This window comes from Corylus avellana, chromosome ca4 (assembly GCF_901000735.1).
Source record: "Corylus avellana chromosome ca4, CavTom2PMs-1.0".
In the NCBI taxonomy this organism is placed as follows: Eukaryota; Viridiplantae; Streptophyta; class Magnoliopsida; order Fagales; family Betulaceae; genus Corylus; species Corylus avellana.
In genome coordinates this window covers 21450816-21476111 of record NC_081544.1, presented here as the reverse complement: position 1 = coordinate 21476111, position 25296 = coordinate 21450816, and the positions used below count along the sequence as shown (strand labels likewise).

Below are 25296 nucleotides of genomic sequence, written 5' to 3'. Positions count from 1 at the left end.
ATATTAAAAGGGTTGCATGCAATTTAACAGCGGAAAAAGAAAAAAGAAAAAAAAAGAAAGAATAAATAATAATAATAATAAGGAAAAACTTCAGTTTTTTTCCTGAACTTTCAATCGATTCGACAAAACTCCCCTCAATTTTCAAATCTCTCACTTTGAACCCATGAACTTTCAATTTCTATAATTTTAGACTACTCTGTTAGTTTTCAACATTAAACTCAAACAATTTGACTTTTTATGCTAATTATATCCTCACCCGGAAACTACACCGTTTTGGGCCCCAAAACTACAACATCCACCCAGCCCAAAACATCGTTGTTCTGGGCATTAAATTTTTTTTTTAGAAAAAAATAAAAAGAAGGAGAAAATCGGAGCCACCCCCATGGCCGGTCTGGACAATTTCAAAATTTTAACCGGCTGATTGAGGGTATAATGGACATAAAAGGTCAAACTGTTTGAGTTTAAGATTAAAAATTAATAGAAGAATTTAAAGTGAGAGCAAATCAAAGTTTAAAAATAAGTGAGAGATTTAAAAGTTAAGGAAAGTTTATTAAATCAACTAAAAATTCAAGTGACAAACTGAAGTTTCCCTTGATAATAAAGTAAGCCGAGAATTCAGAATATGGGTGATCATGGGCCATAGTGAAAAGCAGAGAACTTCTTTGATGGGTGAGAGAATATTGTTCGTTACAAGGAGTCGAGTCTTTTTTCACTTCACTTTTTACTCTACCGTTCTTCATAGGGTGCCCTTTTAATTACTTAATTTATTATTTATTTATCCCAAAACAAATTGCATTTTGTCATTTACAATGCTGGAAAAGGACAGCTCAAGAAAATGACAAGGGAGTCCGGACAAATTTTCGGCCGGACCGCCGAACGTTGCCCCCATGAAATATAGCTACATTTACCTGTAAAAAAATTATATTCATTATTTTCCATTATCCTTTTAATCGAAAAGTGGTTTGTGCAAATTTGCTAAGCACGTTTCACTAAACCATTTAAGACCTTAAGGTATTTAGTCCTATTATTATTATTATTATTATTATTATTTTCTTTCATTTGGTTTAGTGAGTATTGTTCCTTAACCAAACCAACATTACTATTTTACTGAGGTTGCCGGAGAGTGTTTGTTATAATTTTTAGTAATTTGGCTCAAAAAAATACCAAAAAAAAAAAAAAAAAAAAACTAGTTTGATGAAACTTAGGAATTAATGCTCTTAAATGTAGCACAGGTCCAAGAATTGAAAGCTCATTAATTAGCCAAAATATTTATATTTATAAATAGAGAAATGTTATTCATCTTTTTTCAAGTTTCAATCTCTTTAACATTTTTTTGTATTTACATTCACTTATTTTATTTTATTTTTTTTAAAAAAGTAAGAGAATAAAAGAAACAACAAAGTTTTCTTTCAAACTGAATTGAAGGAATTTCCTCAGCTTAATCTATAAAAGTGACATATGTTCCTTAAACATGTGAGATGCACATGAGTTTTTAATATCAGAAACAAAGTTGGAATAAATTTTATTAAAAACTCATGTGCATCTCACATGTTATTAAAAAGAAGAGAAAATTACACTTTAGCCCTCCAAAGTTTGGGACGATTTTCAATTCGACCACTAATGTTTCAATTTTTGCAATGCACCTTCTTAAACTTGCAAATTTTTTTCAATTCGATCAATATCAAAATAAAAAAAATAAAAAAAATTTGGGGGTGAAAAAATGGCCAGATGGCCAAAGGGGTGGCTACGAACACCCCAAATATATATTTTTTTAATTATCAAAACTACATGAATTTTTATGATAAAAATGAAATCTTAAGAGAAAAAAAAAAAGTAATAAAACTACATGCACTACTTTAGTATTTAATCCTTTTAAAAAAAAATTGTCCTAAAAGAAATTGACAGTACATTTCTGAGAGGAATAGGGCCGTGCAAGCTTTAGGAGTCAATGAGACTAAAGGAAGTACTGTAAATCACGTACCGTGTTTGTCAATTATCCCCAAAATTTAATCCTAGAGAGATCCATCACTATCGTCGTACGACTCTACGAGAAAGCTCTAGAAATCACCCAACATTTATTACATACAAACTCCCATTTACTTTGGTTGATAGCCATATAAATAAGCGGCTCAAATGCAGAATTTAGTATTAATGAATCAAACTTGATTTTACATAACCATCCTTCTGTTAATGTTACATCCAACTACTTCACCATAAGGACACTATGGTAATGTTCTCGCTAATTGATTTGAGGTCACCTTCAAGAATAAAGCAATGCATGACTGAACGGGTCCCACAAAGTTATGGTGAGGTGAAAAGCTTCGTGTGTTAATTTTATTAGATAAGATTATATGAATTAGTTACAAATTTCTATCCCTTTACGCTTAGGCTTCTTGTTCTTGCACTAGCATGTTTGTAATTGCGTTAGGAGATAGTGCTTTCAATTTTTTAAAGTCAAAAATAGCTTTTTAAAAAAAATCTTCATTTTTCAGTTTTTTTTTTTTTTTTTTTTTTTTAGTATGTTTTGACAATTTTTAAAGTGAAAAAAATCAAATAAGTGCTTTTGAAATTTTTCACTAAACATATTGATTATGTAACTCTCATATGTTACATATTGATTATGTAACTTTCCTAATTCTCATAGGTTATATATTGATCATGTACTTAATGTATTTTTGGCTTCATTCAACTATAAATTAATAGGCCATTTTATTGTGCAATTTCTATGAAGTGAATTAAGAAAAGATGTAGTCAAGAAAAAGCTTAGATGTGTAGACCTAGGCCATAAATCGAACCACCTTAATCTGTATCTTTTCTTTTTTTTAATACTTTAACATGTATTCGTGAGTTCATCTCTACATTGATTCTGAATATGCACAAGGAAATGAAAGGTCAGCAATCTCCTCAGTTTAGCAACCGTATGCAGGAAGCTGGTAAAGAAATCTGAAGAAGATAGGCACCTACAGGCAGCATTGAGGTAAATGGGGAGCTCATCTGTGCACAAACTCTAGAACTACAAAAGGTTGTAAAGAGCATTTCTAGTATACTCAACAAAATGGTGATTTTTGTTGAGTATCAACCACTTATTCAAAAAGTTAAATCAATACTCTTCCTCACATGCGGGAAAAACAACACATGAAAGTTTTTAATTGAAATAGGGAGTAAACTGTGAGAATTAATGTTCGAATTCACGACCTCCGCTATGATATTGTGTTAAATCACCTTAGTGAGTGAACAATACTCGCTAAGGTTTGTGAGTGCTGGTCACTAACAAAAAGAATAAAAAATAATAAAATTTCTCTCCCTTTTTTATTTTCTTTTCACACTAAAAGCAAATGTTCATTTCTCTTTAGCGACTCTTAAAGAAAAAACGAGCCATAAGAGAAAAAGAAAAATAAAAATAAAATAAACAGAAATTGAATGAAAAATAAACCTTGTTGAGTTGAATGATAATTGGAGAGGAAGTTGTCTTATTTATTTTGAAATCATGTAACCTTTTTTTTGTAAAATATGACCATTAATTAAGAAAAGAAAATTCTTTAAATATATGACCATTAGAAGAAGACAATTTTAAAAAATATGCCCATTATGTTAAAATTTTCACCACCATCACCATTTTCCTATCACCAAACTCGTTTTCTCTCTCTCTCTTACATGTTTTGGAGGCTCTAGATGACCAAATGATCGCTAGTAATAAGCCTTAAATAATCATTCTCCCGCTTTTGTAAATCTTAAAATTATCTAAATCGCACGTTGTCTGTCATCGATAGATCGATGCTAGACCAATCGATCACTAGGGTTTTCAATTTTGTCTGGCGTGGCTTCGTGGTACACCGATCGATAATTAGTTACTCTATAACGACCAATCGAAGTACTTTTCTTTGCAACCCACATTGTGCTTTCACCTAATTAATCGTTCAATAAGCTTGGCCGGCAACTAATTGATAAGTTAGTTTTGGCTGACTCAAACCCACGGTTGGCACCTTCTCACCAATAGATCGGTCCAAGACAATTTCCACTAAATGTTCATTTTTCCTAATTTTCATTACTAGCTAGCTCGGTGCTCAATTTCCACTAAGAGTTGTTTGGGCTCATTGTTAGAAGAAATCATGAGTAGCTAGATCAGTGCTTAATTAATTACCAACCCAAAAGACAAAACAAAGAAATTAACAAAATCAGAAAGATATATAACTTATATGTGCGTGCAGTAGGGCCATATATATAATATATCTAGTAGACACGCACAATAATATATCAAAAGTCACAGCCCGTGACAGCACAGTACGAGGATTGAGGATCATCATCATCATCATGATATCAAAAATCACGGGCTCCCCTACTTTAATCCCTTATAAGAACACCAGAGCGATCCAAAGCTCCCAGAAAGGAAAAAAAGAAGAAAGAAACAATGGAGGCCGCAGCAGTGAAGAAGCTCTTTGTTGTGACAGTTCTGCTGCTGGTTGCCATTTCAGGCAGCAATGGCCAAACCATATGCAAGGTGTCAGTTTCAGGGCTAATGGCATGCAAGCCAGCGGTGACTCCTCCAAATCCGGCGCAGCCGTCGGCCAGCTGCTGCTCTGCGCTCTCGAATGCAGACCTTCGGTGCCTTTGCTCCTACAGGAACTCCAACCTCTTGCCTTCCCTTGGAATTGACCCAAACCTTGCCATGCAGCTCCCTGAAAAGTGCAAGCTTCCTCATGCTGCCCATTGCTGATCGATTCACAAGCAAATCTGCTACCACCAAAATTAAGTTAACCTTTTAATAAAATGCTATATATATTTCTAATGCTTTTCCAGAGCATTTGAAGTAATTAGCTCCTTTAATTTGTCTCTTTTCAATAGTATTGTTGCATGTTCATCAGCTTTGTGAGTGCGTATCTATCTGTAATATAAGGAGTGTACGTAAAATGCAAATGTAATAATATTACAGTGTGTGTATTGAGTTTATATATATTGAGTACTTGTGCTGCTACAAAAACTACAAAATTTATTAAATATTTTTTTTAGAGATAAATGCAAAATTGCGCAATACGGAGTATGAAAAGTGCCATAAAACTCCTATCCCATGCATCGTAATTAAGAAAATGACAAATAATTCTCCGCTCTCGACTTCGATCAGTTTGAAATTTTGATGGAAATTGTCTATCCACCATCAATAATAAAAAAAATAAAAGACAATATACAAATTTAATACAAATATTAAAAAAAAAAAATGAAAAAGAAAAAAGAGTTGGGTGGTTGGCCAACCCCCTCTTACCAATCGATGGCAGGTGATGTAGTTGTTGAAATAATGTAGTTATGTATACCTAAGGGTTACGATCCCCATTTCCATTGCCAACTTGTCTAATTGGTCGGGCATTGGGATTTATTTATTTATTTATTTTTTGGGTTTCAGTCGGGATCATTAATTCTTTTGAGATCAATAAAATTCCTCAAGTGTTTTCTTAATTTCCTGGGTTATTCCACAAGCCCCTTTTGGGTCTACATTGAGGTTATCCCCCGAGCCCTTGGGGTAGTCATCTTTCGGTCTTCATTTTAGTTAGCTGGCCCCCAAGAGTTTTCAATTGGGATCCTCGATCATTCAGTCTTCATTGAGTTCAATATCCCCTAAGGTTTAAGGTTATTTTTGTCTTTTTGTTGGCCTTAAAACGGATATTAACAATTTTTTAGTAGTTCGGGAGATATTGTCAATTGGGTGCTCATGCCCCTAATTGGTGGCATGAATTTTGATATCGTCACCCACCTGAGTTGGTTCACGCGTGAACATTGATTAATTATAGACGATTCCACAATGATGTCTTCTGATGAACCAATCATCTTCTAATGGATGATTAAAAGTTGTCGATTTCTCCAGATAAGATAGCTTCTCCGATCCAAACTTCGCTTGTATTGGAGGAGGATAGCTTCCTTTTGCTTAATTATTCCATAATTAAATTCATGTGAATTAATCCCTCGATCCATTCCTTTTCATAGCATGTAAGCTTGTTGAAGAGAATCCCCGTGCAAGTCATCAGAGTCTCATCAGAGTCTACCATGGTTATTGGTTAGGAAATGGTTCTACCATGGTTCGATGGGCATGGTGAGGTTCCACAGTAGCATAATCATACCTCTCAACCACGAGTTGGAGCCATTGGAGAGTTCCTTTGCAAACAATGAAGTAATGGAACTGCTTGGTTGGGAAGAGCTGCTCGTCGGGCTGGAGCTGTTAACTCAACTGGTTGATAAAGATTGATAAAGATTAAATTAGCCTAATTTTAGGATCATTCAAATATACTCTAACATAGCTTGAATGTCGTGAGCTATATATAGCATGGGAGGTGGAGCAACACAGTAAGCTGTTCGGATCACGCATAGTTGGGTTGGGCAACTCGAGAGCAAACAACGCGTCGGGCGGCATGTGGGTGATTCGAGTAATGCTATGTACAAGTCACTTATGTTATTTTTGTATCCCTCTAAGAATGATGTACTATCTTAAAATTACCATTGAACTTGTGATTGATCATTATAAGATTTTGATCAAATTATAATTTTAAAAGCCATCTCATTTTTAAAATGACACAAAAGATATTTTTAAAATTACTCGGATCATATGGTTCGACATAGTTAGGTGGTCCCCAGTAGAAATTGTAAGATTGTAATTGGTCTATGGAATGGAGGGGACCTTTTTTGTAGGGGGACTTTTTTATTAATTGGGCCCAAGACTTTCGACCTAGCCTTATTTACAGAATCATTGACAAGATTACTGTGTTCTACCATCACAAACTCATTTGAGGAATTTTATATACTGGACAAATATTTGCATTTCATCTACTAAAGTTGATGCGGTCTGGTCTCTCCCTCCCCCTGGCATTTAGTGAATGAAAATGAGTTTTTTGGTTTGAGAAATCACACTACATCAGCTTTCGTGGATAGAATGCTGCTACTTATCTAGTATATAACATTTCTCAACTCATTTATCTCATGCTTTCAATTACTTTCACATGCTTATAAACTAGTTCTTTATCTGAAGCCTTTTTGCCTCTAATCTTTCTATTTCAAATGTCCAATGACTACTATTGTTAAACCGTATACTTTGGTACTGTGCTCTACATCTTCTTGTTGTTTTTATAATTTCATCCATCAATAAAGGTGCTTTGGAATTCATGTACTCACAAAATTCCTAAAATAATTTCAGGGAACTTAATAATAATGAAAAGTAGAGAGCTCGGTTTCAAGGTGAGGACATACTTATGGTGGGAGCCCCAAATCAAATCGTTGGTGTGCGACTCAATAGACTCTTGGGCTTGGGCCCCACAATATTGGGAACGAACTTTAAAATGATACACTAAACCATATCAATTTTTTCTACCAGAGTAGCTACTTTAATGGGACGTGACCATAGTAGTACATGTCCACTAGAAACCAATAATAACAAGGACTTAGAAGGTAAGAACCACATGGGCTCACTCAAACCCGATTAAGTTATAACCTGACCTAACCCTATAGGACATTAGTGAAACCCAAGGTGATTTACACTAATCCAGCATGATGATTCCTATTGCGAAAGTCGAACCCATGCCTTAGTGTTTACTTAACCACATGAAAACAGTCTTAGAGGCCATTGAGGTTGAACAATTTCAAATTTGTTTGTTTGCTTGTATGCTTCGGAATAACTGGCGATTGCTTCCTGAATTAATTCCATTTACTTCAGTAACCATATAGAGGACAAAATGAATAGTTCTTTCCAAGTATATTATCAGTAATCAAATATACAAAAATAATGACACATTTTAGAACATTACATACAATTTTATTGAGAACTGATGCAGAGACAATAAATACAAAAAGAAAAGATGATATACATGAGAGAGATACCAGAGAGGAATTGCTTTGAAATGTGCTCCCCCACACTGCTTTACACAGTAATCTCCACATCATACTGAGTCAAGATCCTTATTGAATGAAGAAACATGGAATTAACCTCTTTACATTGCATATTAGGGGGATCAGTGCAATTTTTGTTCATCTCATCTTGGAAGATAGTGACCGACCTAATGCTTCAAGCTTCTCCAGAAAGATCCCTAGATGATGATGATGTTGACGCTGCTGACTCCTCCTCGCCATAGTTCCACATGTGCTTCAGCTCACCTCTCACCAAACCCAGTATAACAGCAAGACCTGATAACAAAGCCAGAGAAGGATGGAAACAGTCCAGAACATGTAAATATTTTATTGACCAGGAAGAAAAAAAAAGTCCAACTATAGAAGAGAGAGAATTCCATTCGATTGGCAAACCAGAAAGAATCAAGTCTACCTAAAGCCAAATAACACAATTTATTACCTAGTGTACATGGAACAAGATAGAGGAGTGCAGGTTGACCATGCCCATCCATTAGATATAAGCCCAGATATGTAAGGAAAAGGCCTGAAGCAGGAAAACCCTTCTGTCAGTATCACAGAAAAGACAACATAGAAATACTAAGGTAACTTAGTGCTCATGACTTGACCATTCACATACACAACCCATGACTTAAATGTGTCAACTCCACCTCTACCAGACTCGGCTGCTCCTGCCACTCAGTAAAATCTCTAGACGACCTTTTCTTTTCTTTGCTTTTTTTCCTTTTTTTTTTTGATGAATAAATTTCTAGATGACTTCTACTCGAGTTAATAAGTCTAGATCACTTTTTTTTTTTTTTTTAAAGGATTTTGTGTCTCAAGCCAAAAGGGTAGCTAGCTTGTTGATCTCTTCATTGATTATGAGTTGGGGCATATTCTCTGCACTTGAAAATAACATAATTGCAGTACAGATGGAGTTCAAGAATTATATGATGACGGAGAAAATCACAGAGGAAAAAGTACTTCTTTAATAGTTTTACAAAAATGATGATATAAAATGGTGAGATCATCTTTAAATTTATTGAAGTGGTCATATCCTTGTAATATAACCTCATGCAAGTTTTATATTTTTCAGATGCACATCATAAAACTCTAACTTGGGAAGGAAGATAAATCTTTGTTATGTAAATGCAAAAAAAAATTAAGATGAAGATATATGTTGCAAGAGAACTCACCAAACCCATAGCCAATCATCAGCCAAAGAAAATATCCATTTGCTGCACCCTTCTTAATTGCTTTGTCATATCTAAGACAATCAATCGCCAAAAAAAAAGATATTCAAATGAAAAACTACCCATTAAAACTATTTTAAAAGTAAAACATAAAGCTAAAACCAATTCTTCGATATAATAAATATATTATGCCTGTGTTTGACACGAGATCCAGAAGAATCAAACACCTAATTGAGTTTCCAAAGCTCAAATCTAAAAGTATTGGCCATTCTCAACATATTCAGAATGGGCCATCGAATAAATCAATTGTGAAAAAGCTCATGAAACTCAAGAAAAAAGAAAACTCCATACTTCATAATATTTCTTGAACACAGTAGTTTCACATCATAGCCAAAATACACCGAAACATTACCTGAAAACAAATGAAATAAGCAAACCAGGAAATAGAATGTCCCCAAAGCCAATCATATCATAACCACCCCATGGGTCAAAGAAACGAGGGACTCTCAAAAGCATGGGAATGGCTTCTCCACCACTGTTGTCACCTCGAGCAACCTATAGACAATGATGAAAACTCATTCAGAAAACACAAAGAAATCTTCTAGTTACAACATATTCACCTATCTAATATATTATCAAATAACTGAAATTTTATGATATCACAGAGACGTGGCAGGTGGAAATATCTATTGTACAAAAGCTTATTAAAGTGTGAGAAGAGGAAGCAGAGAAAAAAAAAAAAAAAAAATCCAACAAAACCGTTCCAGATGAAATGGTTTTTAGCAGTAAAAGTTGTGCGAAAACACATGCTTGCTCAAAATGCCATCCCACTGGTTCCATGTGTTATAACATTAGGGAAATATTATTTGCATGACAAAATATGTAGCTAATTAGCCAAAATAAAAAACAAAAAATATTGTGTACTCACTACTAGAATTATCTGAAAGGAACAGACACAAACACAGACTGTATGTGTGTGTGTGTAGAGAGAGAGAGAGAACATGTTATACCCAAGAAGAAAAGGCAAATGACCGACCACCCCACCAACCTCATCACCTAATCAACAAGTACAAGACCCCCCTCACTATCAACCTATGCCAATGGCTTACTCTAATCTTTCTTATCTAAGTCTCATTTAAAAAAAAAAAAAAATTTGACATGTGATGGAGAGATGTGGCAGAGTACCGAGTTTAAACAGTGGTTAGGGTGATAGTGATGGTGGTCAAGGAGCAAGAAAGAGGTGGGGGAGGGGGAGGAGCATGGCCTAGAGCCACCTTGGAGTTGCAATCTATATCATACAACCCTTTTCTGGTACATTCCCAGTCTTAATTGCCAAATATGGTGAGCATACTACTATAGGAAACATTCATAAGTGGTCAGTACATAGGAGGATTTAGGCTAAAAACAAAACTAGCAATTTATAGCAGAACCAAAAAAAAAAAAATTAAGTTCTAGCCATATATGAAGTAATTTTTAAAATACTATTGACTTTTCATCTCCCATATCAGACATGCAGCTTGTTAGCATAGTACTTTATTCCCAAATGATAATTATCTTCAAATATAATATATGCGCTTCTTAGTATATTATGTCAATAGTTCATACTTAGCATATAGATGCATCTGCACACATCAATTTAAAGTGACCCAAGTGTCTAATGCCTTAAAAGTAGTAAACCACGGCCCAAAATAGCAAACTTGAGCCAAAAGCACCACATAATAAGAAACTTTAGGTGCCACATTACTACCCATCATCACAAAGCCCTCTAAGAATTTTATTTCCCTCAATGTCGCCATAATCCAATATGTGCATATATGCATATATAGGAAGAGTTTCATAACTTAATTAACAATAGAAGCAAAAGAAACATAAGAAGTGAGATCAAAACTTACCGCAATCATAACACTATCCTTGAAGATCGCTTGTGATATGAATACCCAAAAGATGTCATAAACAAACGCGCAACAAAGAAGTACAGTAGCAACCTGCAGTATGAAAATGATATCAGAACAAAGTTATGAAAATTGTGATGTCAAATACAAAAGCAAACAACTTTCATACCTTGATATTGGGTAATCGGGCCATCTGCAGAACTGTTATCATCAAACAGATACCCTGTCAAGAAGAAAGTCATTTATTAAGCAATGAAGATGAAAGATGTAAGCAGGATTTAAACAATTTTACGTTTGACTTTAGAAAACATACACAGCCAGAATACAATATGAAGCATCAAACCTATAGATTCACAGAAACACAAAAAGTTAACGTCTGTAACAATATGACCAACATAAAAAGAAGACTCATTTTATCTACACTAGTGCATACTGCTTAGAAGATATATATTGGCAAAACTCAGTGGCATAGGACTTTGGCTGCTGGAGGTTTCATTGCTAGACACAGCAGTTTAAAAACTAACATAACACTCAGGTGAACCCTCATCGAACTTGGGAATGATAAGTAAGATCACTACTCCATCCTACAAGGCGACAACAATTCCAGGTGACAATTTAACAAAGATTTAACATTAAAAAAAATTGAGAAAGATACATTTACAAATATGTAACACTATGCATGCATTAGCATGAGTGCAACAACTAGAGAGGAACAATTGAACGAGTATCATATGGTTCAATAATCTTCTCGTCCAAGTTCCTCTCTGAATTACCTACTGCTACAAACAAATAAAAGATTTAGAAAACAGAAAAATACAAAAAAGGAATTTATGAGAAAAGAGAATGGTGTAACATTCCTAAGGAAATATTCGATCGGTTCTATATCACAGCAGAAATTCAAAAGGCAAATACATTAGTCTGATCCCATTGCACATCCATTTCTTATTGCAAGACAACCATATAAAAACAATTACTTCATTTTGCTAGCCAGTTCCAACTTGGACAGGGGTTTGACAAAAAAAAAAACATCAAGAGGAAAGGGGAGCGCCTTCCATATCCAAAACAAGCACCTTTATGCAAATGTCAACTCAGCATTTAGCAACTGCAGTCATTTACACTTCAGAACTCAACATAAACGTGGATCCAGCATTTCTAAGGTTCAGATTTTAGAAACTGAATTCATTTCCTTCAAACAATGCTACGGAAGAAATACCCTAAATCAAAGATACTGCATGAAACTTACAAGAACATCTTGACCAATCCATGAATATGATGCCTTCCGAGTGATAGCCCAGAAAATTGCAAATGCCAGACAGAAAAGTAGCACCACAAGTGAGAAAACTGAAACTTTCCCAAGAAGAGGAAAATTCACTGCCTTTAACTCAGTTTTGCATTTTCTGCTCAAAACATATTAAAAAATAAAGGACAGTAAGGTAAATACACTGTCATATAATTCCCAGCCAGTTGATATGTTTAGCAGAAAGAAAAAGCAAATATCAAGTGTACCTTAACATCAGGCCAACTATACAAGCATGCATTCCCTGAAAACAAAAGGCTTAACTTAATTAGGAAACAAAGTTTATAATAAAATTTGTTGGTGCAATATTTATGATAGCTGCAACAATATAAACAAATAGCAATCCAGAAAGAAAGATCTATACCCTTCAATTGAAAGAAAGATCCAAACAGCTTCAATTCTGTTTACATTTTTGCAAGGAGCAAAACTTGACAAGACTTGGACTTGCTGATGCAATTCAACTCAGCTAAGCCATAGTCCCAAATGAATTGGGATTAGCTCTATATCCACCTTGAGTAATCTACATCAACCACATGTTCTCTTTTCGGCCATGCTCTGTTTTATGGGTTTGTGCAGTTATAGCTGCTCTAACCAGTTTATGGAGAACGAATATAGAGGGTATCTTTTTTCTTTCCCATTAGTTTATCATGATGATATTGATTTTACCAAGGAAATGTGACACGAGACTGGGATTGGTGTGAAATCACAATCACACCCTTGGGCTTGAGGTTTTGGTTTAGGGGCGTAACATTGGTCATCTTTTGTCAATATCAATGTTAGAGATGATAATTCAAACAAATTTTGCAATAATAGCTATTAGAACGCGACAGGGTTGTGAGAATTGGGATGTGCTTATATAAGAGTATGCTCTCTCTAAATGGTATGAGGCCTTTCAGGCTAAACCCAATAACAAAACCCAAAGACGACAATATCATACCCGCTTGGAGCGGGCTGTTACAAAGGTATTCTTCAACTTCTAAAAACATGAATCACTAAGTAAATATAGGAAGCAAATATTCTAAAAACTGAACAGTTGAGAGAATTGGAAAAAAAGTGAGAGGTCCAAGGGTCATATGTCCAACTATAGGAACTGCAATCATTTATTTTTGATAAGTTACCATGACCTCATAAAAATATTCTTCAAAATCATTTTAAATTAAATATAAATAAATGATCTATATATGACAACAATTGTATAATTAAGAATCCGTTTGTTTTGACAAAAAAAAAAAAAAAAAAAATTCATGATTAGGTCAAGACATTTGTTAGAAGCTTCTTAGGGTTAAAAAGAATATGTTGGTAACAGGAATATGTTACGGGGGTATTTTGGTCTTTGCCTTGTATGTTACAATATATATATATATATATATATATATTATGAGGTGAGTGGCTACATTCAACATATAGCCTCCTCTTCCTCTATTTTCTTTCCATGCAAACCCTACAACATGGTATCAGAGCCATAACTACATCTCACATTCTTTAATTGCATATGTTATTTATGTTCCTCTACTTCTTCCTTTTGTTTTTTGTTTTCTCTCAAGTGTCTTGCACTACGGATCGAGGATATGATAATTGGGCTTTATGGCCATGATTGGTGGTAGATGGCATCGATATCATAGTCATAAGTGGTGTGATATTGTCATCATCACCGCCGTCAACTTTGTCATTGTTGGTGGTTGTGGTGGAAACGGCAAAACCAATATGTTGTATAAGTTTTGCCCTAAATAGAAACAGTTGATCAAGGTGTATGGGTGTGTTGGTCAGCGTTTTCTGTGATGGTTGGTGACGCATACGGTGGCTGAAAAGGGTCGCCGTGGTCGCCAGTTAAAAAAATTTGCTTCAACACTGCACATTTGAGTCTTGATATTGAGCTATTGTTTGTTTTACATGTTCCTGGTTTTCCTTTTAATTTGTTATCCATTAGTAAAATTACCAAAGCTATTAATTGTTCTATTAGTTTTTACCCTTCTTTGTGCATCTTTCAGGATCTCAAGAAGAGGAAGATGATTGGTATGGCCTGTATGGGCATGAAGTTGGTGGTTTATATTATCTAGATCTTGCACCTTTCTCCCACTCTCACGCTCTGCGTTGTTAGTCTCTGCTTTCCAGTGACATTATCATCTTAGTCACCCTTCCCTTTCTACATTGAAGTGTCAAATCCCTAGTCTTCATCATGAGTTGTCTATGCATTGTGAAGTTTGTCAGCTTAGTAAGCATCATCATGTCTCTTTTCCATCAAGAGTTGCTCGTAGGGTGTCGAGTCCTTTTGAGTTAGTTCATTTATTGTATGACATAGTTATTTTTAATGAAAAATCTTTTTGAGTTATTTCCCATTTTCCAAGTTTTTCGAAATGCCATTAAGACTCAGTTTGCTCTTAAAATATGTATCTTGTGTTCTAATAATGCCAAAGAGTATACATCTAGTTCTTTTACATCTTATCTGCCTGATAAAGGAATTTATCCATAAGGCCTCGTGCGTTCACACTTCACAACAAAATGGTGTGGTTGAACGCAAGAATTATCATTTATTAGATGTCACACTTGCTCTCTTATTTCATATGCAGTTAATGTTGTTAGTCACTTCTTGGAGGCTCCTAGGGTTTTACATTTAGGGAGTTGTTACTCGTATTATTCGATATTTGAAAAGAACTCTTGGCCTTGGGATATTGTATAGACCAAATAGAAACCTCCATGTAAAAGCTTTTACTAATGCAGATTGGGCAAGTTCTCCCTCACATAGACCGTCTACTACATAATATTGTGTATTCTTTGGCGATAATCTAGTCACTTGGAAAAGTAAGAACATACAGTAGTTGCACAGTCTAGTGCTGAAGCAGAATGCAAGACAATAGCCCATATTGCCAGTGAGTTGACATGCTTACAACATTTTTTCTAGGAGATTGGATTCTCAACTCCTAGTCCTATCCCACTATTTTACTTTGCATACTGCATCTAACCCAGTTTTCATGAAAGGACCAAGCATATTTTTTTTGATAAGTAAAGATATATTATCAAGGCGCAAAGGGGCGCAACCCTAGTACACAGGGAGTATACAAGAGAGCGACTAAGAGGAAGAAAAAGAAGAAGAGAACATAGAAAGGAAATCAGGGAAGCTTATCACTAAGGGCGCTAGCCATCCAGCGGTACAAGTGAAAAGGGTATACAAGAAAAAGTGTAGAAGATCCTCAATATTTCTAGACGAATCCTCGAAACATCTAGCATTTCTCTCGATCCAGATGCACCACATAAGGCACAGAGGAACCATCTTCCACACAACAGCGCTACGGGACTTGCCACCCGCCCACCAGGAAGCATACAAACCCCTGACGCTCCCAGGCATCACCCAACACAAACCAAACCGAGAGAATACAGCGTTCCACAAGGTACTCGCAACCCCACAATGAAGAAAGAGATGGTCAACTGACTCCCCATCCGATTCGCACATGCAACAACGGTTAATCACAATAATACCTCTCTTCCGAACATTATCCAGGGTTAGAATCTTCCCAAGCGCGGCCGTCCACGCAAAAAAAGCCACTCTCGAAGGAGCCTTGGTACGCCATATGCTCTTCCAAGGGAAAGGGGAATGATCTTTGGAAGCAAGGATTCTGAAATAAGATCTGACCTCAAATTTTCCTTTTCTTGAATCGTTCCACCACATCCTATCCTCCCCTACCCCTCGCATCAAGTGCGAATACAAGAGAGAATAAAAAGAGGCCAAGACCTCCACTTCCCAATCATGAACCCTGCGAATAAAGGAAATATTCCATTGCACAGAGCCATTTAAACACTCCCTATTATCCGCAATAGACGCATCCTTATTGGTGGCAATATTGAAAAGTCCAGGAAAAGCATCCTTGAGAGACCTGTCACCACACCAGATATCCTCCCAAAACCTGATATTGGACCCAGACCTAGGAACCAATCTAATCTGGCAATGAAACGACCTCCACCCCTTGCTAATGTTCTTCCATAACCCCACCCCGTGCGAACCACTAGGCTCCCTGGATCGCCAACCACCCCAAACCTCGCCGTACTTTGCCACTAGAATCTTCCTCCACCAAGCCTCTTTCTCATGAGCAAATCTCCACAACCATTTTCCCAACAACGCCTTGTTCATCAGACGCAAATTCCGGATCCCTAAGCCTCCCTCTGAGATCGGAGAACATACCTTGTTCCAACTAATTAGATGGAACTTAAACTCATCATTAATCCCACCCCATAAGAAATCCCGTTGAATTTTCTCCATACGTTTCGCCACAGATGCAGGGATAGGAAATAGAGACAAAAAATAGGTGGGAAGATTGGATAAGGTGCTCTTGATGAGAGTAACCCTCCCCCCTTTAGACAGATATAGCCGTTTCCATGGGGCCAGCCTTCTAGCATACTTCTCCAACATGTCCTCCCAACTGGCCTTAACCATAAACGGGGCCCCCAACGGGAGACCCAAATACTTCAAAGGCATAGAAGCTGAGCCGCAACCAAGAATGCCTGCCAAAGTGCCTGTATTGTTCATACTACCAACAGGGACCAACACAGATTTAGCCAGATTCACCTTTAACCCTGAAACAGCTTCAAAACAAACGAGTAATGCACCAATGTTTCTAACTTGATTAGGGTCTGCTCCACAAAAAACCAAAGTGTCATCTGCAAAAAGAAGGTGAGAAACAATAACCCGATCCGACTCTCTTCTTCCCACAGAAAAACCCGAGATGAGACCCCTGCTTATCGAGGCATTGATCATCCTGCTAAACGCCTCCATGACTAGAACAAACAAGAAAGGAGAAAGAGGGTCTCCTTGCCTCACGCCCCGTGAGCTATCAAAGAAACCGGAAGAGGATCCATTGATCAAAATCGAGAAGCGCACAGTCGAAATGCAATGTTCAACCCACGAACACCATTTCTCTCCAAAACCGCATCTTCTTAAAACATAAAGAAGAAACTTCCAATTCATATGATCATAAGCCTTTTCCATATCCAACTTGCACACCAAGCCAGGTTCCCCTGATCTGATTCGGCTGTCCAAGCATTCATTGGCAATAAGAACTGAGTCCAAAATTTGCCTACCTTTAACAAAGGCATTCTGCGGCTTAGAGATGACCCTATCCATCACTTCCTTCAATCTGTTGGCTAAGACCTTTGCAACAATCTTGTATGTCCCTCCCACAAGACTAATCGGACGAAAATCCCTAATATCGGAAGCTCCATTGGTCTTCGGAATAAGGGAGATAAACGTAGCATTGAGGCTTTTTTCAAATTTACCTCGCTCATGGAACTCTGCAAAAACCGCCATAATGTCCTCCTTAATCACCCCCCAACAATCCTGGAAAAACGCCATAGAAAAGCCATCCGGGCCCGGCGCCTTGTCCCTATCCATACCTTTCACCACCTCCCACACCTCCCTTTCCTCAAAAGGAGCTTCCAACCTAGAGGCCTCTCCAACATTCAACATATCAAAATCAAGATCATCTAGCCTCGGTCTCCAGCTGAGACTCTCAGAGAAAAGGGACTCATAAAAGGTGGTAATGTGATTGCTAATGACCCCTTGATCTGAAGTTGTGGAGCCCCCCACAGACAGAGACTCAATAGCATTATGTCTTCTGTTTGCATTAGCAATCTGGTGGAAAAATTTCGTACATTTATCTCCCTCTTTCAACCAACGAATTCTAGATTTTTGCCTCCAACTAATCTCCTCCTGTAAGAGAAAAGCCTCCAAATCTCTGGCTAACAACCTCTTCCTCTCATTTTCATCCGCCGATAACCCGCTCTCTTCCTCCACCCTATCAAGAGCCTTTATATCTTCCATGCACGCCTTAATGCGCCCTCCCACATTGCCAAATTCCTGGTCATTCCAACTCTTAATGTCCCCCTTAAGAGCTTGCAACTTCTTAGCCAGAATAAAACTCGGAGTGCCATGGAAAATGTAAGACTCCCACCAGCTCCTTACTTTGTCCACAAAACCCTCCACTTTAAGCCACATATTCTCAAACTTGAAGGGTCTCTTACCTCCCAAGAAGCAACTACAATCAAGAATAATGGGTGCGTGATCCGAACATACCCGAAGCAATCTCTTTTGACGCATACTTGGGTAACGAGCTTCCCATTCCGGAGAGACTAGGAAGCGATCTAGCCTTGACCAGGAGTGGTTATTGGACCAAGTAGATACCCCCCCGTCTAACGGGAAATCCATAAGACCTTGCTCTGAAATGAAATCTGCAAAATCTCTCATTGCGGATCGAGAATATACCCCCCCCGACCTTTCACTAGGAAACAGAGTAGCATTGAAATCCCCACCTATACACCAAGGCAAATCCCACCAACTCATAAGACCCACCAACTCCTCCCAAAGGAGACACCTGATGTTGTCTCTGTTGGGACCATAAACCCCCGCAAAGGCCCACATGAACCCGTCATCCACGTTTCTGAAAGAGCATGCCGCCACAAATCTGCCCAAAGCAACCTCAACCTTCGTAACTACTCTTCTATCCCACATCACCAAGATGCCGCCCGAAGCCCCTCTAGAAGGAACATGACACCATTCTACATAAGGACACCCCCACAAACTCCTCACAAAATTGTTGGTGACGAAATCCACCTTCGTTTCTTGAAAACACACTATGTCCACCTTCCAATTTCTAAGAAGATTTCTGACCCTCATCCTTTTATCCCTTACATTCAAACCCCTCACATTCCAAGAAAGGATCTTCGGCTTCATTAAAAAGTCCGAACAGCCCTCCCCTTTTTACTATCCCTCAAGGAGCTTCCACTGTGCACCTCATAATTAACGGAGGAGAGAAGGTTATTGAGCTCTCTCTTACCTTTTTTTCCCGTATGTGCTTCCATGGCCTTTCCCACATCTCCCACATCTCCCACCTCCTCATCAATGAACTCATTATCAGCCATTATACACCCAAAAGTCTCAGCCAATTTCCCAGCTTCTCCATCACAAGAGACACCCACGAGCTTGCTAAAATGAGTAACAAACTCCACTGTAAGAGGCTCCTGATCTTCAACTGACACCAAGGCTAAGGAATCAGGAGCAAACGACTCACCCTGCAAACTACAATCCCTAACTCCTGACCTGACTTCACCCAAAGAGCATAAACTTTCATCACAGACACTGACCATAGCCCCCTGCCTCCTCAAAAGATCATCCGAACCTGGCAAATCCCACTTCTCCAGACCCGGTGGGATCTCCCCCTGCCAATCTAACTGCAACTGTCCAGCACTAAGCCCCTCCCCCATGTTGCCCATCTTGACACTCATCAAATGGCCTGAGCCTCCTCCCTCCCCCTTGTCGAAATTCCCCCCTGCCTTCAGAACTTCTGGCTGCCCCATCATCACTGACTTCTTCAATATCGCAGAAGCACCGGCAGCAGACCCAGAGAATGTCGATAGGATGGAACTGTAGTGCAAAAGGTCGCGAATCTCTCACACAATCAATCAAGCGGAACAAACGTGATATAATGTTTAAAGAAAAATAAACAACAATAACAACAAGAACACAAGATTTACGTGGTTCGGCAACTTGCCTACATCCACGGTGCAACAGTAGAGAGATTTCACTTATTCAAAAGGGGAGACACAAAAGAGTATTAAAACACTCACAAACCCAAATCCCCAAATACACCCAATTTCTCCTCACACTCAAAACAATACTGGTTCTTCCTAATTTCTGTAGAGCAATACAAATTTTTCAATCTCTTACAGAAAAAACCAGCACACTCTCTCGACTCCTTCCTTGCAGTAAAACCAATGGATATTTATAACCATATTGTACAAGAAGTCAAAAACAATGGCTTGCTCCTTTTGTTGACAAATGAAGAAATGATGAAGGAGATAATGTAGTTGCTTCTTTTGTTGACAAAAGGAATTACTAAAGAGTTAATGCAAACTCTTAAATGAAGAGACTTTATTGTTGAAAAATTGGCTCATAGTAGACAAAAAGGAAAGACTTTGTCTCTTAGTCAAACTTGTCATGCTCTTCTTCTCCAATTACACCGTATGAAGCCTTCTCTTGAAAATTTGGCTCATAGTAGACAAAAAGGAAAGACTTTGTCTCTTAGTCAAACTTGTCATGCTCTTCTTCTCCAATTACACCGTATGAAGCCTTCTCCAACAATGAAGTCTCTTCAATTAAGAGTTTGCATTAACTCTTTAGTAATTCCTTTTGTATACCAATTCTCCACCTTGGCGAATATTCTCTACTTCACTGTTGCACTCCCAATTTGCTTCAAATCTTCACGATACTGGCTAAGCTCAAACAATGTTTGAACTTAGCTCCAGTAACCACTTTGGTTAGCATATCTGCAGGATTATCTGCAGTTCCAATCTTTTGAAGAAGAATGTCTCCTTCTTCCATAATTTCACGAACAAAATGGAAACGGACATCGATGTGTTTTGTTCGAGCATGATGAACTTGGTTCTTCGCCAAATGAATAGCACTCTGACTATCACACAAAACTTTCACATGCTTCTGAAGAATACCCAAGTCCTCAATCAAACCATGTAACCAAATTGCCTCCTTTATGGCATCAGCAACTGCCATATATTCAGCTTCAGTAGTCGACAAAGCAACTGTAGTTTGCAAAGTTGCCCTCCAGCTAACTGGTCCTCCTGCTAGTGTAAAGACATAACCTGTTGTAGATCGTCTTTTATCCAAATCACCAGCATAGTCCGAATCCACATAACCAACTAAAATTTTATCAAGTCCATTCTGAACTCGTTCAAACTTCAAACCAACATCTATAGTACCCAGAATATACCGTAGAATCCACTTTGCTGCTTGCCAGTGCCCTTTTCCTGGATCATGCATATATCTACTCACCATACTGACTGCTTGCGAAATGTCAGGCCTCGTACACACCATAGCATACATCAAGCTACCCACCAAATTTGCATATGGAACATGAGTCATGTGATCATGTTCCTCATCTGTACTCGGAGACATAGCGGCGCTAAGCTTGAAGTGCGGCGCTAATGGAGTAGTTGTAGGTTTGGTATTATCATCCATACCAAAACGCTTCAAAACCTTCTTCAAGTATTGTTTTTGAGTTAGGCAAACAATACCTTTCAACCTCTCTCGAGTAATCTCCATACCAAGAATCTTCTTGGCTTCTCCAAGGTCTTTCATTTCAAACTCATTTTTCAACTGAGCCTTCAACCTATCAATCTCCACAATACTTTTACATGCAATTAACATATCATCAACATATAAAAGTAAATAAATGAAAGTACCGTCTTGTAGCTTGCGAAAATACACACAGTGATCAAATTGGCTTCTTGTGTACTTTTGACCCATCATAAACTGATCAAATCGCTTATACCACTGTCTAGGAGATTGCTTCAAACCATACAGCGATCTGTTCAGTTTGCAGACCAAATTTTCTTTACCAGCAACTTTGAACCCATCTGGCTGAGTCATATAAATATCTTCTTCTAGGTCCCCATGCAAGAAAGCAGTTTTCACATCTAGCTGCACTAGCTCAAGATCAAACTGAGCAACCAAAGCCAATAAAACACGTATGGAAGAGTGTTTAACAACTGGAGAAAACACCTCGTTATAGTCAATACCTTCCTTCTGAGCGTAACCCTTGGCTACCAATCTGGCTTTGAAACGAATGCCATCTTGCTCTATAGAACCCTCCTTCTTGGTGTATACCCACTTGCACCCAATTGCCTTCTTTCCTTTTGGTAGTTGAACCACCTCCCAAGTTTGATTCTTGTAAAGAGACTGCATCTCCTCACTCATGGCTTCCTTCCACCTAGCTTTCTCTGAGTTGCCAATTGCCTCTTTGTAGGTTAAAGGAATATCATCTTCGGTAATTGGTAGTGCATAAGCTACTGTGTCAGTATACCGAGCTGGCTTCCTTATTTCTCGCCTTGGTCTACTGACTGCAATAGAGTCTGGTTGCTCTAGAGACCTTTGGGTTGGGATCTCTTCTTCAAATTCATTTGAAATCTCCTCTTCGGTCTCAAGTGGGAAGTTTATCTGTTCAGGTTGCACAGATACTTTTGGAACCTCAAGCTCCACCTGCTGCGTAGTGTTTCCTGTAGAATGATCAGATTCTTCAATTTGAGAATTCTCCACCTTGCATTTTCTGACCATTTCATCTTCATTGAAAGTTACATCTCGGCTAAGAATAACTTTCTTCAACTCGGGACACCAGAGTCTGTATCCCTTCACACCTGTGCTAAATCCCAAGAATACAGCTTTCTTGGCTCGCGGATCCAACTTGCTATCTTTGACATGGAAATATGCTGGGCAACCAAAAACATGCAATTTATTATAATCATTAGCCGGTTTACCTGACCATACTTCAATAGGAGTTTTTCCATCAATTGCAGCAGTTGGCAACCTATTTATAAGGTGACATGCATAATTCACAGCCTCAGCCCAAAACCTCTTGCCCAATCCGGCATTGGACAACATACATCGTACCTTCTCCAGAATAGTACGGTTCATGCGTTCTGCCACCCCATTCTGTTGCGGAGTCCTACTGACCGTGAAGTGTCTGACAATCCCTTCATCCTGGCATATCTTCAAAAAAGGATCCGATGTGTACTCACCGCCATTATCTGACCTCAGTCTTTTAATTTTTCTGCCAGTTTGAGTTTCGATCATTTTCTTCCATGTCAAGAAAATTCCCAAGACTTCATCTTTATGCTTCATGCTGTACACCCAAATTTTCCTAGAAAAATCATCAACAAAGGTAACAAAATAATGTTTACCTCCCAATGATGGAACCTTCGTAGGTCCCCATACATCTGTGTGAACATAATCAAGAGTCCCTTTTGTGTTGTGAATTACTGTGCCAAACTTGACTCTTGTCTGCTTGCCCAGAATGCAATGTTCACAGAATCCAAATTTGTCTGTTGTGGCACCATCCAACAGACCTTGCTTTGCTAATCCTTGCAAAGCCTTCTCACCTGCATGACCCAATTTCATATGCCATAATTTATTTCTATCAGGGATTACCTTTTTAGAGTTGTCAGAAATTGTGGCAGTTGCTCCTATAATGGTAGTCCCTTGCAGATGATACAAATTATTTTGTCGAGCAGCTTTCATCACCACTAGTGCACCAGAAATCACTTTCATGATTCCATTCTCCATAGTGATTTTGTAGCCTTTCGAATCAAGAGCACCCAAAGAAATCAGATTTTTCTTCATGTCCGGTACATACCGAACTTCTTTCAAAACTCTAGCTGTTCCATCATGCAACTTCAACCGGATTCTTCCTATCCCTTTCGTCTTACAGGCGACGTCATTTCCCATAAGAACTACTCCACCATCAATCAAATCCAAACTAGAAAACCATTCCTTGTTTGGACAAATATGAAAGGTACAAGCTGAATCCATTATCCATCCTTCTGAATGGCAATCAAAAGATGCTCCAGCCAAAGCAACATCTGAATCTGAATCTTCAATTTTCGTGCTCACCACATTAGCTTTATGCTCCTTGCCCTTAGCTTGTATTCTAGGACAATCCTTCTTCCAGTGACCTTTCTGACGACAAAACGCACATTCATCCTTCGCAAGAAATTTCCTGTCTGATGAAGTGCCTCTTTTCCTTGAAGCAGAACGGTTCCTACCCAAGGGTTTCTTACTTTCAGATCTGCCTCTTACTGTCAAGGCCCCTGACGTTCCACTGTGTGCCTGCTTATCCTTCCTTCGATACTCATCGTTCGTTAGTGCATTAGATACATCATCAAATTTAAGCGTATCTTTACCATACATTAAAGTAGTAGCAAGATGTTCATATGTATCCGGAAGCGAATTAATCAACACCACAGCTTTATCTTCATCATCAATTTTAACATCTAAATTTTGCAAATCAGCAAGTATTTTATTGAGATTATTCAAATGCTCTGGCATAGAAGTACCTTCAACATACCTGAAGCCGAAAAACTTCCTCTTCAAATAGAGCTTATTTTCGATGCCCTTGGTCATATACTTGTCCTCCAGCTTGTTCCACAACTCCTTTGCCATAGATTCCTTCATGACAAAATACTTCTGATCCTTTGCAAGATAGAGCCTGATTGTTCCACAAGCTTGACGATTAAGCTTTTTCCAATCTGCTTCTGACATCTCCTCTGGCTTGTCCTCCAGAGTCGCATCAAGTTCTTGTTGCGCCAAAACATCCATAACTTCGCATTGCCACATGCCGAAGTTATTTCGTCCATCAAACTTTTCAACATCGAATTTTGCATTCAAGACAACAGATCTCACCACAGGTGCAGGTCCACCAGATTTCGAAGTTAATTCCTCCGTCATCGTGGTATTCCAAATTTTTCAATAAAACACTAAATCACCCAAACAATTGCCTAGGTTGAAACCCAAAGCTTTGATACCAATTTGTAGTGCAAAAGGTCGCGAATCTCTCACACAATCAATCAAGCGGAACAAACGTGATATAATGTTTAAAGAAAAATAAACAACAATAACAACAAGAACACAAGATTTACGTGGTTCGGCAACTTGCCTACATCCACGGTGCAACAGTAGAGAGATTTCACTTATTCAAAAGGGGAGACACAAAAGAGTATTAAAACACTCACAAACCCAAATCCCCAAATACACCCAATTTCTTCCTCACACTCAAAACAATACTGGTTCTTCCTAATTTCTGTAGAGCAATACAAATTTTTCAATCTCTTACAGGAAAGACCAGCACACTCTCTCGACTCCTCCCTTGCAGTAAAACCAATGGATATTTATAACCATATTGTACAAGAAGTCAAAAACAATGGCTTGCTCCTTTTGTTGACAAATGAAGAAATGATGAAGGAGATAATGTAGTTGCTTCTTTTGTTGACAAAAAGAATTACTAAAGAGTTAATGCAAACTCTTAAATGAAGAGACTTCATTGTTGGAGAAGGCTTCATACGGTGTAATTGGAGAAGAAGAGCATGACAAGTTTGACTAAGAGACAAAGTCTTTCCTTTTTGTCTACTATGAGCCAATTTTTCAAGAGAAGGCTTCATACGGTGTAATTGGAGAAGAAGAGCATGACAAGTTTGACTAAGAGACAAAGTCTTTTCTTTTTGTCTACTA

At 38.0% G+C, this 25296-nt stretch overlaps 2 protein-coding genes across 2 annotated transcripts in view; one reads left to right on the top strand and one right to left on the bottom strand.

The window, feature by feature from the left end:
• The first annotated feature begins 4371 nt into the window (after positions 1-4371).
• LOC132179506 (putative lipid-transfer protein DIR1) lies at positions 4372-4947 on the top strand. The gene has a single exon (XM_059592243.1). The coding sequence runs from the start codon at positions 4409-4411 to the stop codon at positions 4712-4714; it is 306 nt and encodes a 101-aa protein (XP_059448226.1). The 5' UTR covers positions 4372-4408; the 3' UTR covers positions 4715-4947.
• A 2754-nt stretch (positions 4948-7701) lies between these two features.
• Positions 7702-25296, bottom strand: part of LOC132176992 (signal peptide peptidase-like 3) — a 31582-nt gene continuing 13987 nt past the window's right edge. Inside the window, exons 7-14 of the mRNA XM_059589165.1 lie at positions 12449-12483; positions 12186-12339; positions 11112-11165; positions 10943-11035; positions 9463-9605; positions 9054-9124; positions 8321-8404; positions 7702-8157 (exon numbers count right to left, since the gene is read on the bottom strand). Of these exons, the coding sequence (XP_059445148.1) occupies positions 8039-8157; positions 8321-8404; positions 9054-9124; positions 9463-9605; positions 10943-11035; positions 11112-11165; positions 12186-12339; positions 12449-12483 (753 nt within the window). The 3' untranslated portion in view covers positions 7702-8038. The remainder of the gene's footprint in view (positions 8158-8320; positions 8405-9053; positions 9125-9462; positions 9606-10942; positions 11036-11111; positions 11166-12185; positions 12340-12448; positions 12484-25296) is intronic.